At 36.9% G+C, this 12,595-nt stretch overlaps 1 protein-coding gene across 1 annotated transcript in view; it reads left to right on the forward strand.

Moving 5' to 3' along the window:
- M1AP (meiosis 1 associated protein) overlaps window positions 1–12,595 on the forward strand; it is a 113,040-nt gene that overhangs the window by 17,303 nt on the left and 83,142 nt on the right. Inside the window, exon 3 of the mRNA XM_074230000.1 lies at window positions 11,659–11,844. Within this exon, the coding sequence (XP_074086101.1) occupies window positions 11,659–11,844 (186 nt within the window). The remainder of the gene's footprint in view (window positions 1–11,658; window positions 11,845–12,595) is intronic.

Here is a 12,595-nt window from a genome sequence, read left to right on the forward strand (position 1 = left end):
AGCTAGGTGACACAGTGGATAGAGTACTGACCCGGAATCAGGAGGACCTGAGTTCAGATCCAGCTTCAGACACTTAATAATTACCTAGCTGTGTGACTTTGAACAAGTCACTTAATCCCATTGCCTTGTTTTAAAAAAAAAAAAAAAAAGCTAAAAACAAACAAAAAACTTAAGAGAAGTGCTTCTGGAATGGATGCTACTTCATAGAGCAATAGTAAAAGCTGACAATAGGTACAGAACATTGTATTTGCCAAATATAATTGGTTTACTTCTGAATGGAGTGTTTGAAATGGTGAGATCCAAGAGGGGAATCCAGGGTTCCTTCACAAGCAACACTCCTCTGAATTCCCCCAAAATAAATTGTTAAAGAAGTGTCAGAAAAGGGGAAATGTGGATAGAAACAATGAAGACTGTCGTAGTTATTCAAGATCAAGGTATTACCACTAGAAATTGCAAGAATGTTATCCTTGGGGAGCCCAGATTTATTGATCAGTGGAGTTTATGTGAGGGAAAAGAAACTGCAATATATTCTGCGCATGCTTTTTCAGTGATAAGCAAAAATTAGAAACTTAAGGGAGTGATCTTCTTTTGGGGGATTGCTAAACAAATTGTGATGTATGGATGAAATGGAATGTTATTGTACCATAAGAAATTATGAAATAGGCATTTTCAGAGGAAAGTGAGTATAATTCTACAAACTGAGGCAGAGGGAACTGAGAACAAAGAGTAGAATAATTTATAAGATGACAACATTGAAAAGCAAAGAAATTTTGAATGACTTTAACTCTGATGATGTAATGATAAATCAGGAAGCCAAAAGAATGAAGATGAAACATAGCACTCACCTCCTGACAGATGGCACAATAGTTAGATTACAAGACCTCCAGTGAGTAAGACCTGAGTTCATGTCCTGCCTAGACACTTACTAACAGTGTGATCCTGGGCAAATCACTTAATGTCTGTCTGTCTCTGATTCCTCATCTACAAAATGGGAATAATAATAATAGTATTGGCTTCCTAAGGTTATTGTAAGGACAATACTGGTGAAGTACTTTATAAATGCTAGCTCTTATTATTTATACATTTTCAATGAGAATGTTTTGCCAGACTGTGTGTCAGTGTTGTAGACTTTATTTTAGTATTTGTTTTTTGTTTTGTTTTGTTTTACTAAAGGTGGGAAGGATAGGAGGGACAGATTAATTTTTTAAATGTTTGTTAATTGAGAAAATAAAGATAAAAACTATTAAAACATGTTACTGCAGCTTTCAAAAATTCAGTCCTTATAAAATAATTAATAAGATATGACCTAATGACCATATTTATGCATTAGAAGCTCACTCTTTTTCATAAAATGACAAATGAAAAATTCCTGTACTATAAATATAGACCTCAGAATATTCTTGAGAATGCTGCAAATAAACTGTTGGACAGGGAAAAGTATTTCTCGTAATCTCCTGAGAATAGTATTTATCCATTAAAATTTAAGAATAATGTTTTTGTAACTGCTGCCAAACAGAATACTTATGATCTTCAAGCTACATGGAATGAAAAACTTTTAAAATATAGAAACTTTGAAGAAGAGATAAAAACTGAGTGGGAAGAGTATAAAGTACATAAAGATGTATATACTTTATATACATATCACCCCTGTCTTCCTTGCTCTTGGAGCTGTTCCAGAGATGTGTTCAGAAAGCTTGAAGATAATGAACTAAGATCCCAATAGTCTATTTGATTTTAAAAATAAGTAATTCTATCCATTTATGTAATAATCTGGAGATCATTAAACATAAAAACCTCATTGCAACCTGTCTCTGACCCATTTATACCCGAAATCCACCAAACTTGAGAACAAAATAATAATAATAACAATAATAATAATAATAGCTGATGCAAAGCCCTTTTAGGTTTATCAAGTACTTTACAGGTATGATGTATATATGTATGCTTTACCTGTATCATTTTATGTTTTTCATTAGTCCTATATGATAGGTTCTACATGAATTATTAATAAAAAATATTAACATACCCCTCCTTTTAAGGCAGCCAGGGGGCACAGTGGATTGTGCAATGGGCCTGGAGTCAGGAAACCTCATTCATCTTCCTAAGTTCAGATCTGGCTTCAGATACTTACTAGCTGGGTGACCCTCTTACTAGCTGGGTGACCCTGAACAAGTCACTTAACCCTGCTTGCCTCAGTTTCTTCATCTGTAGAATGAAATGGCAAAGGAAATGTCAAACCACTCCAGTATCTATCAAAAAATCCTCAAATGTTATCATGAAGAGTCTGACACAATTGAAATGACTAAACAACAAATACCTCCTCTGGATAGAATATAAATTCCCTGGATAGAATATAAATTTTTGTGACCAAAAAATAGCAGCCTTCTAATAATGACCCTTGCAGGACCTGGCTATTCCTTAAATGACAATCAGGCCTCATCTTGCCATTATGTTAGAACTTGCCACTTTTGGCAAAGCCTTTGGGAGCCCAGGAACCTCCACACTACAGCTTGGCAATAAAAGAGGATGTAAGTGAAGACCTGTACTATGAAGAACAAATATATATGTTTTGGAACCTATTGCTACAAGTGCTCTAGAAACATAGCACTGTGCTATTATCCTTTTCTGATGTGCCTCTGATGGGCTTTGGTGGAAGAATCAGAGTGAAAAACTCAGGCTCTTCAGGTATCCATCCCTAGAACACTGCCCTGTGTTGGGCTTTTCTGTGAAGTCCCACCAAAGGCCTAGAATAAAATGTGTCCCCTAATCTGGATACACCAGAATCCAGGTCCCAAGGTATCAGACTGGTGCCAAGTGGCCACAATCTATCTAGCCCCCAGGTGTGACAAAATGATCAAATCTAATTGGTCACATTGTTTCCCTCATCCCAAACAAGGTTAGTCAGGGAGGCCCAGTTCCTAGATTGATCAGTTAATATATATTTATTGAGTCAACTATTAAATAAAAACTAACTGTGCTTCATGACAATATGCAAATTGTAAAAGAGGGATTGACCTGCTCAGGTACAGGAGTAATTTGCCAGAGAGAAGGGAGGGGTCAAAAGAAGAAAGGATTCTCTTCCCACTGATGGTTAAAAAAAAGGATTGTAACTGTTGCCTCCAAGTTACACTAACTGTTGGCACATTCTGCTTTTACAAGCTACATATTCTTTTCATGTGGCTAATAGTCTGGTATTTGAGGGTGTTTCAGAAATCTCCTTTTATGTCTCTATTTTCTGTGGTTTCCTGGCTTCATGAATGTTAAATTCTTGAGTCTCAATACAATTGTTCTCTTGTATCACGAATGGAATGTACTGTTGGGTGGGATTTGGGGTGGGAGGTGTCAGTGTCAAGAAATGATAGTGCCTTTCTGGAAAAGGATTTGAATTCCTAGAGAGTTCATTTTTCACTTAAACTGGATTATTAAAAAAAAAAATGAAAAAATTCAGTTAGATGTCAACAAAACCATTACAGAAGAAGCCAGGTGACTCATTTGGTTGCACCTATACCAATAAAACCCACATGTCTCTGCTCAACCACTGGCTTCAGTACTATGCAGCCACTGTCTCATTTTTTACACAAATGTGTCCATTCATGGAGTCCTTCTGCCCACAGCTAAAACTAGGCCAGTTTTAACAAATGAATACCCTTAGCCTCAGAAAGTATTTGCTTTTCTTCTCCCCTGGGGCCTTCTCACAGAGCAAGCTTGTTTGTCATTTTTGGATCAGGAGGATTGAGGATTTACTGGGAAGAGCTGCCCTCTGGTGTGGAATAGGCCATCATTTCTGACAGCATAAACCCCATGTCTTGTCTGAAGAATGCCCTTGTCCCAAAAAGAAAGGCAAATTCAATAGTACTCTCACTCCACCTAAAAGGCAACACTTTAGATGGAAAAAGCAACAAGTTAGAGCCTGGATTCACATCTTGGTTCTGATGCTACCTATGGGGCCCTGGACCATTTTAACCCTCTTTGAAGTACAATCAGTACTTACATTCCCTAACTCAGAGAGTTAAGAGGAGCACATTGTAAAACTTTAGTTCTTGAAGGATTCATCATTTCATTGGTGTGAATGACTAATAAATCAATATCATTAGCCTCTGAAAATATTCACTTCTCTTCTGTCTTAGGAGCCTGCTACAGTGGAAAATGATTAATCATTTCCAGGAACTGATCAGGAAGAGCTTTCCTAAATCCCTCCACTGATGCATATCACAGCTCTTTTATGATTTAGTTGATAATCTTTCTTGGATTGAAAATTTAATCACCCTGAAATCATGAACCTCTTTGAATTTAGTTAAATTGGTTCTCAGATGACAGATATACCATTCGACCAGTATATACTGGACTTTCCAACCATAGTTTTAATTTTTTGTGGTGCAGTGGAGAGAGCCCTGGGCAATCTGAATAGTCTGAATAGTCTCATTTCTAATCTCACTTCCAATATAGCCTCATTTTTTTCGTTAGTAAGATGGGAATAATAACACCTGTGAAAAGAGGGTTGATTAGGGGAGTTTAGTGATCAGTTTGATAAGGTCATAGGATCTGGATTGTTATCTATACGAAGACTCGAAGTAGAAGTAAGAAGAGCAGGAAAGAGATTCTAATAGTTTCATTATATTTAGGCATACCAATTAACATCCTGTTGAGAAGATAGAGAATGGGATCCTGATTAGACTTGAGGAACTTGGTTTTTTTTTCCCCAAAATGGTTGGCTGGCTGAGATCCAAAAAGACACTCTTCTCTCAAGAGCCGTCCACACTTTGATGATCTCCCCAATCAACCTAATAAGGCTTAATTCATGAGAACAACTAGCCTAAAAGGGAGAACTGGAGACCAGAGCAGACTTGTGTTCTATATGCAGGAGTGACTGGGGTAACTTGAATAGTTCCTCCTTGCCCCTTCAGGATCTGGTAATGATTGCTCTGGGACAAAACTACATAAGGATTATATGACTTGCCCATGCAAGCCAAGAAGAGTGATCTTGAGAATGGATTTTCCTGCTTCAAGAGAAAGTAGCAGCCAGTACATTGATAGAATTCCTGCAGAAATATGACAGAAATAGATAGGTTTTCTAAGAAGACGTTCTCTCCTGACCCCAGACAAAGATTGTTTTTTCATGAGTGAAAGCTCATTGGATTCACTGAGATCATCAAATGGATTTAGAAATTCTCCTAATCCTCACTCACTTCTACCAGTTAAATATTTGTTTTTCCCAGAGAAAATCAAACTGGGATGTCTTCAGGCACATTTGGTTCATATCCCCAAATATGAATTTCTGCAGAAGTTTCTGGGAATTAAAGAGGAAGTAGCAATTGGTCTCTTCTTGACTTACTGCCTTCTCCAATGCCTAAAAACCAGCAATATGGGGCTTTCTGGAGTTTATCATCATCCTCACCACCAAACTGTTCATTTGAAGACTGATTGAAGGCAAAAACTTAAGGAAAGTAGATTTGGAGAGTGAATGGAAATTGAGGAATTGACAGCTATAAAGAGTAAAAATGTCTAGATTAGATATAATGAACAACCTCTTTTAAAAAAAACTTTTCATTTTAACAGTTGAAAATTACAAAAGGTCTCATATAAGTAGTAATCACGTTTATGTTGTCTTTCTTTTAAATGTTTGGGAGGAGCCAGTGGTTGGGCTCTTTTGTGAGCTGTGGTAAGAGGTAGTGCCAAAATGGAAGAATAAGAAGAAAAAATACAGCCCCACAAGTCCTCCATCAAGATCTAGAAAAACTACCATGCTGAGTCTTTTTTGAGAATTCAAAGAAAAAGTCACAGTTTTCAGTCTAAATGAGCATTAAGGAGATGATATCATCTGTGGTCTAGCTGCAAAGAGCCTTTCAATGCTGAGGGATAAGGCTGTGCACCAGGGCAAGAAGAGGCTCCAGAGCTCTATAAGGGCCCTGAAACTACCACTTGATAGCTCCACTGCTCACTACTGAGCTCCAGGTCACATATCCAGGGTGGACTGAGAAGGGGACCTGTGCCTAGGGGTGACGATCTAACTGAAGGGAGCCCTATCCTAGGTTCTGAGCAGAGAGCAAGCTTAGAATAAGCAATAGCTCTGTGGGACTTGAAGACCAATTTCCAGTCCACTCAGAAGCCTGCAACTGCTTAACCAGGGCAGGAAACTCAGACCAAAAGACAGCTGTGCAGTTGTTTACTTTGAACCAGCAGAGCTTTTCAGCTGGCTGACACTAATTCCAACAGTAATCTTTTTAGAGAAAAGCCCACAGGTGTGTTGTTTAGACCCAAGCCCAGATCAGGAACTTGCAGACTTTAGACAAGGATATCACCAATCATACTTTGTCCTTAAGTAGACTATTTGGGGAGCACTGTAAGTTTTTAGGTCCCCAGCCTGAGCTGCCTTTGAGATCCTGGAATAGCATAAACACTCAATACCTTCAAGGAAGCAGTAGTATGACCAGATCGTCCCTCCAAAAAGGACACAGAGCCTGGCCCCAGCATCAGGTTCAAAGTTGGGAAACAGGTTGAAAGAAGGAGCAAACAAAAAAGAATCCCAGTATAAAAAAGGTATTATGATGACAGGGACATTCAAGACACAAACCTAGGAGAAAAGAATGATTCCAAAACATCAACAAAGAAAACCTCAAAGTAAAACACATCTTGGGCACAAGTTCAACTAGAATTCCTGAAAGAGATGAGTTAGTGTTTTTTTAATTAAAAGTTATTTTAAAAATCAAATGAGAATGCTAGAGAGAAAAAATGCAAAAGAAACAAGAACTATGGTAGAAAAAATTGGAAAGAAAATTAACAGGTTGGAACAAAAGATACAGAATTTTACCTAAGAAACAAATTCCATGAAAATTATTAAGGGTCAGAAGTTAATGACTCCATTAGACAAGAAATATTAAAAACAAGTCAAAATGCTGAAAAAAGAGAAGAAAATGTAATGTGTCTTATAGAAAAAATTGAGAAATATTAAGGAAAGATAGTCTACCTGAAAGATACTTGAAACCCCCCCAAAGAGCTTAGTAATAATTTATTTTTTAAAATATTTGTTTATTTTTCCAACTATATGTAGTTTCAACAATCAATTTTTTACATTTTCTCCCTTCTCCCCCTGACAGAAGCAATATAATAAAGACTCCACTTATAAAACCATGCTAAGCATAGATCAATTTTATTCATGCTGTGAAAGAAGAATCACATCCAAATAGAAGAGAAAAAATTTAGAGAGAGAAAAAAAGACATAATTCATAAGGCAGCTTTTTTTAAAAATTGAAGTTAGTAAACTTTAGTCTATATTTAAACTCCATAGTTCCTTCCCTGGGTATGGATGGTATTCTCCATCACAAATCTTTTAGTATTGTTTTTGATTATTATACTGCAGAAATTATCAAGTCCATTATAGTTGATTATCACCCCATGTTGCTGCTAGTGTGTATAATGTTGTTCTGGTTCTGCTCACTTCACTTAGCATCAGTTCATACAAGTCTTTCCATAATATTCTGAAGTTCCTATCCTGCTCACTTCACTTAGCATCAGTTCATACAAGTCTTTCCATAATATTCTGAAGTTCCTATCCCTCATGTTTTCTTATAGAACAATAGTGTTCCATCACACACACACACACACACACACACACACACACACACACACACACCACAATTTGTTCAGCCATTCCCCAATTGATGGGCATCCCTTCAATTTTCAATTCTTTGCCTCTTTGAAAAGAGATGCTATAAATATTTTTGTAAATGTGGATTTTTCACCCCTTTTCATAATCTCTTTAGATCTAGTAGTGGTATTGTTGAATCAAAGGTTATGCATAGTTTTATTGTCCTTTGGGCATAATTCCAAATTTCTCTTCAAAAAGGTTGGATCAGTTAACAGCTCCACTAATAATGTATTAGTATCCCAATTTTCCCAACTCCAACATTGATCATTTTCCTTTTTAGTCATATCTAATATGACCATCTGCTAGATGTGAGGTGGTACCTCAGAGTTGTTTTAGTTTACATTTTTCTAATGATTAGAACATTTTTTCATGTGGTTATAGATAGCTTTAATTTCTTCATCTGACAATTGCCTTTTCATATCTTTTCATATCTTTTGACCATTTATCAATTGGGGAATGACTTATATTCTTATAAATTTGACATAGTTCTCTATATATTTTAGAAATGAGATCTTTTCAGAAGCACTAGTTGTAAAAATTGTTTCCCACCTTACTGCATTCCTTTTGATCTTGGTTGCATTGGTTTTATTTGTGAGAAAACTTTTCAATTTAATAGTAATCATATTTCAAGAACCATAAAACTACCCAGATTTCTTAAAACCAAAGGGAAAACTAGAAATAGAAAAGAATCCATTGATTATGTTATGAAAGACATCTCAAACTGAAAACTGCTAGAAATGTTATAAAGAAAATCCAGGGCTGCTAGGTGGTGTAGTGGATAAAGCACCAGCCCTGGAGTCAGGAGTACCTGGGTTCAAATCCTATCTCAGACACTTAATAATTACCTAGCTGTGTGGCCTTGGGCAAGCCACTTAACCCCATTTGCCTTGCAAAAACCTAAAAAAAAAAAAAAGTCCAGAACTTCCAGGTCAAAATAAAAATTCTTCAAGCAATTAGAAAGAAAGAATTTTAAGCAGAAAAGCTAAGGTCAAGATCACATACTAAAAAGGAACAGAGCTTGAACTTTGATATTCCAGAAGGTAAAAGGATAGAGACTTACAACCAAGACTACTACTTAATACAACTAAGTATATCCTCCAGGGGAAAAGGAATCTTAAATGAAATAAAGGACTTCCAAACAGCTCTGATAAAATGACCAAAGTTGCATAGAAATGTTGAGATACAAACACAAGAGTCAAGAGTTGCTAAGTAGTGAGCTTTGGTGAGGTTTGTTTTCTATATCAAGGCAAAATTTGTCAGCAAGGAAAGAAAGATTCCACTCTCTTCTCTCCAGTCCTTGTACACAGATAACTATAAGATGAAGTAGAGTATGATTAGACAAAGGTAGGTTGAAGCAGAATTGTTAAGGATTTTAAATACTAGACAAAGAAGTTTGCATTTTTCCCTGCTAGTAATAGGAAGTCATTGATAGTTTTTAATAGATCTGTGGTTTCATAGATATAAAACACTTACTTTTTTCACTACAAATCATCAAATGCCTTGCACTTGTAATCTTGGAGATTGCTTCAGACTCTGAGAACTTAAGTGATATGACCAGGGTCACATAGCTAAAGTGGTTGGAGGCAAGACTTGAAGCCAGTCCTCCCTAACTCTGTAATCATTTCTCTGTATATTATACAAATATCTACCTCTCTTCCTATAGAGGAATTACCTTGGGAGCTCATTATGTGAAGAAAAGATTAGAGAGGTGTGACACTGGAAGCAGGAAAACCAGTCTGTAGATTTTTAAAGGAGTCCAAGGAAGAAGGCAGTAAAGTAAAATGGAAGTTCTGTGTTTGGAGATGAGACAAACACAGTAGATTCTGGGCAGGTGGGATTGACAGAATTGACTTGAAAAATAACTAAATGTTGAAAATTAAGGGGATAGAATAGTAAAAGAAAACATCAAGATTCTAAACCTGGTTACTAGGAAGACAATAGTGTCAACAATGGAAAAAGGAGGATTGAGAAGGGCAAGTTTGAAGTTTAGTAGGTTCCTACTCTGATGCCTCATCATGGGGTGGCAATGACTGGGTATTTAAAGTCCAAGCCATCAGAGCATAAATTTTGTTAGTTAAATTTTATTTTATCTTTCAATTAACAAATATTTACTTCCTTTCCCTACCTTCTCTCCCTCCTCCTTCACCTCACTGAAAAAAAAAAGCCCTTTTACAAAGATGCATGGTAAATTGAAAGAAATTCCCACATTGGCTACCTCTGAAAACCTTTAGTTCTTTACCTCTATCAGGAGGCTAATGGAATCAACTGTCTGATAAAATTACAGTTGGCCATTGCATTGACAGAATTCTTAAAGTCTTTCAAAATGTTCATTTTTACAATGTTATGGTTATGGTATAAATTGTGTTCTTAATTCAGAGCACAGGTGTTTCCTGTTGCTCCTAAGCTAGAAAGGCCTTGTTCATAGCCTATTATCTAAAAACTAAATTAAGTGTGCAGAGAGTTTGTCTTTAAGTTGACCACTGAGTGATAATTTTTTCAGCTGTAGCAACTCTCGATGACCATCTCCAAAATTGTGGAGGATTTTCAGCTTGTGTTGTTGGAGGGGATTATCTGACCAGTGAAATTACCAATCCTTAAAAGTAAAGTATTAATAACTGAGCACAGTGCTTTAAATCTGGAAGAGTCTGAAAGGTCATCTAGTTCAACTCCCTCAGTTTACAGGGAGGAAAAAAAGCCCCAGAGGGATAAAGACTTGTCCATTGCTTCATGGCAAGGAGTAGAATCCAAAATTAATCTTGGACCTTTGTCTCAAAGTCTGATGTTTTTTCCATTACATCATCATTACTTATCCCATAATTTGCATATTTGCCATAATTTGTCTGTTTGCCAAGTCTCTCTAAGAAGACTGCATACTATTTGTTGCAAAAACTGTCATACTGTTATTCATTCAACAACCATTTATTAAGCACAAACTATGTGCAAAGCAATGTTTTTTTTTTCTGTATTCATCAAATGCAGGTGGTTACATAGATGGACTAGGCAACTGCTTATATGATTTTATTTTAGAGCCCAGGATGGTGATGACCAGCTTCCCAAATAACTCTTCCTCCCTCCCCATCTGTTGCTAATACTTGGAATTTTTCTAATGGAACTTTTCCTTTCCACAGTGAATGCTTATTTTTAGGATAAGAATATCAACATAGTGTGTAGTGAAATTTTTTGTAACTTCTTTAAATTTAAACACCTAATTACTAATTTGGATTAAAAATAAGATTTTGATTCTAACATCTTATTCCCTTAGAACAAAACCAAAAAAAAATAAAGTTCAGATTCTGTGTTTAGCACTTACCAGCCAAATGACAGTAAGCTTGTTCTTAGGTTTCTATAAAATGGGCCGGTATGTATACTCTTTACCTCTTGGGATGATAGGCAAACATTTTATAAATCTAAATGTTCTATATGAATATGAATTATGCCACCTTTGAGGGTAAAGGCACCCAGTTAAATTCATACTCATGTAAATGACATATATCCCTTTCCTAGACCAGGTTTTGGATAAGGGGAAAGAGAACTTTGTGACTGTAGAATTCCTGTCTTGATGATTGTGAATATCACAGAATGCTATGAACACAAATAAACAGCCTCATTGTTAGAATTGGAAGTGAATACAATCTCCTTTTTCTAGGGGAAACATCTAAGGGAAGGTAAGCAGAGAGAGTCAGTGTTTGACCCGAGAAGAAACAAAGAAAAACACTTTGACAGGATAACCCTGCAAGTCAGCCAGATCTCTGGGCTGATGCTCAGCCACCATATCTCAGCTGCTCTGAGTTATCGATAGAGAGGACTAGGGAGTGCATGCATTCTTGATAACCAAGACCTATGAGACCCTGCTAATTGTTTGTCTACAGTAGTGGGTGATCCCATCCTGACCAGGTTTATGGGTCAGTCATGGTGAAAATTAAGATTAGACATTTTGTCCCTATTTCAAAAAGTGCTGCTTTTACTTATCAGGTAAATCATGGTTTATAATAACTTTTATTCCCACTCTTCAGCAGGTGAAAGGGAACTTTGTTCGGCTGCAGGCCTGCATCTCTGAGTTGCGCTTGGTGCCAAGAGAAGGGATTTGCCAATCCCAGAGATCCTCTCTGAATCTGGCAGTACAGGATGGGCTCCAGCAGTTCAAACAGTACAGTAGACATGTGATGGCAAGCACCACTCCAAGCAGCCCTTCAGTCGAGGTAAGGGATGCTGACTTCCAGGGCTCTCCACCTAGAAGCACCATCTTTCCCTGCCAGGTTTTATAGTCAATTTACATAGGAACACCAAATGTCATACTTCATGTCTTATTCTCTCAATGATCACCTATATGAATCTCATTTCCCTGTCTAAGCTGTAAGCTGTCTAAAGGCAGATACTGTTATTTCCTTCCTTCAAAACTCCCTTAGCATAGTCTTCCAGAGGGCTAGTTACTTAATGGTCACTTGGAAAATATAAATTGCATTAGAATTAAACTGCATACAAAAACCTACAGAGTTGATCTAAAACTGCAGTCATGTTCCTGGGCAGATCTCTACTGGGGTGGCCATCAGATTAGTGTATCTGTCCTGATGCCCTTGGGGATTTGTTAATACTCATGGTCTTATCTTGGCATTGGTGCCAACAACATGACCTGCAGGATCAGTTCAACATTGAAAGGAGCCAACATACACACACACACTCTCTAGGATCTGGGTCTGACTTTGTGATAGAGGTATTCAAGAAATAACTTTTTCCAGGAAATTAAAAGAAAAAGCAGATTGATTTCCTCCTTCTTTATTATCATCCAAAAGTATGTGTCGAATGTTATGGACACCATCTCAAGGAGTCTTGAGACACATAGTTACAGTGATGTGCATATGCTGGACATACAAACAACAGAATAAAACTATTCAAATAAGGTTTGAATGAATATCAAGGTAACTGTATCATGTACAGGTCAAGGGTGTATAC

The sequence above is a fragment of the Macrotis lagotis genome, chromosome 3 (assembly GCF_037893015.1).
Source record: "Macrotis lagotis isolate mMagLag1 chromosome 3, bilby.v1.9.chrom.fasta, whole genome shotgun sequence".
NCBI lineage: Eukaryota > Metazoa > Chordata > Mammalia > Peramelemorphia > Peramelidae > Macrotis > Macrotis lagotis.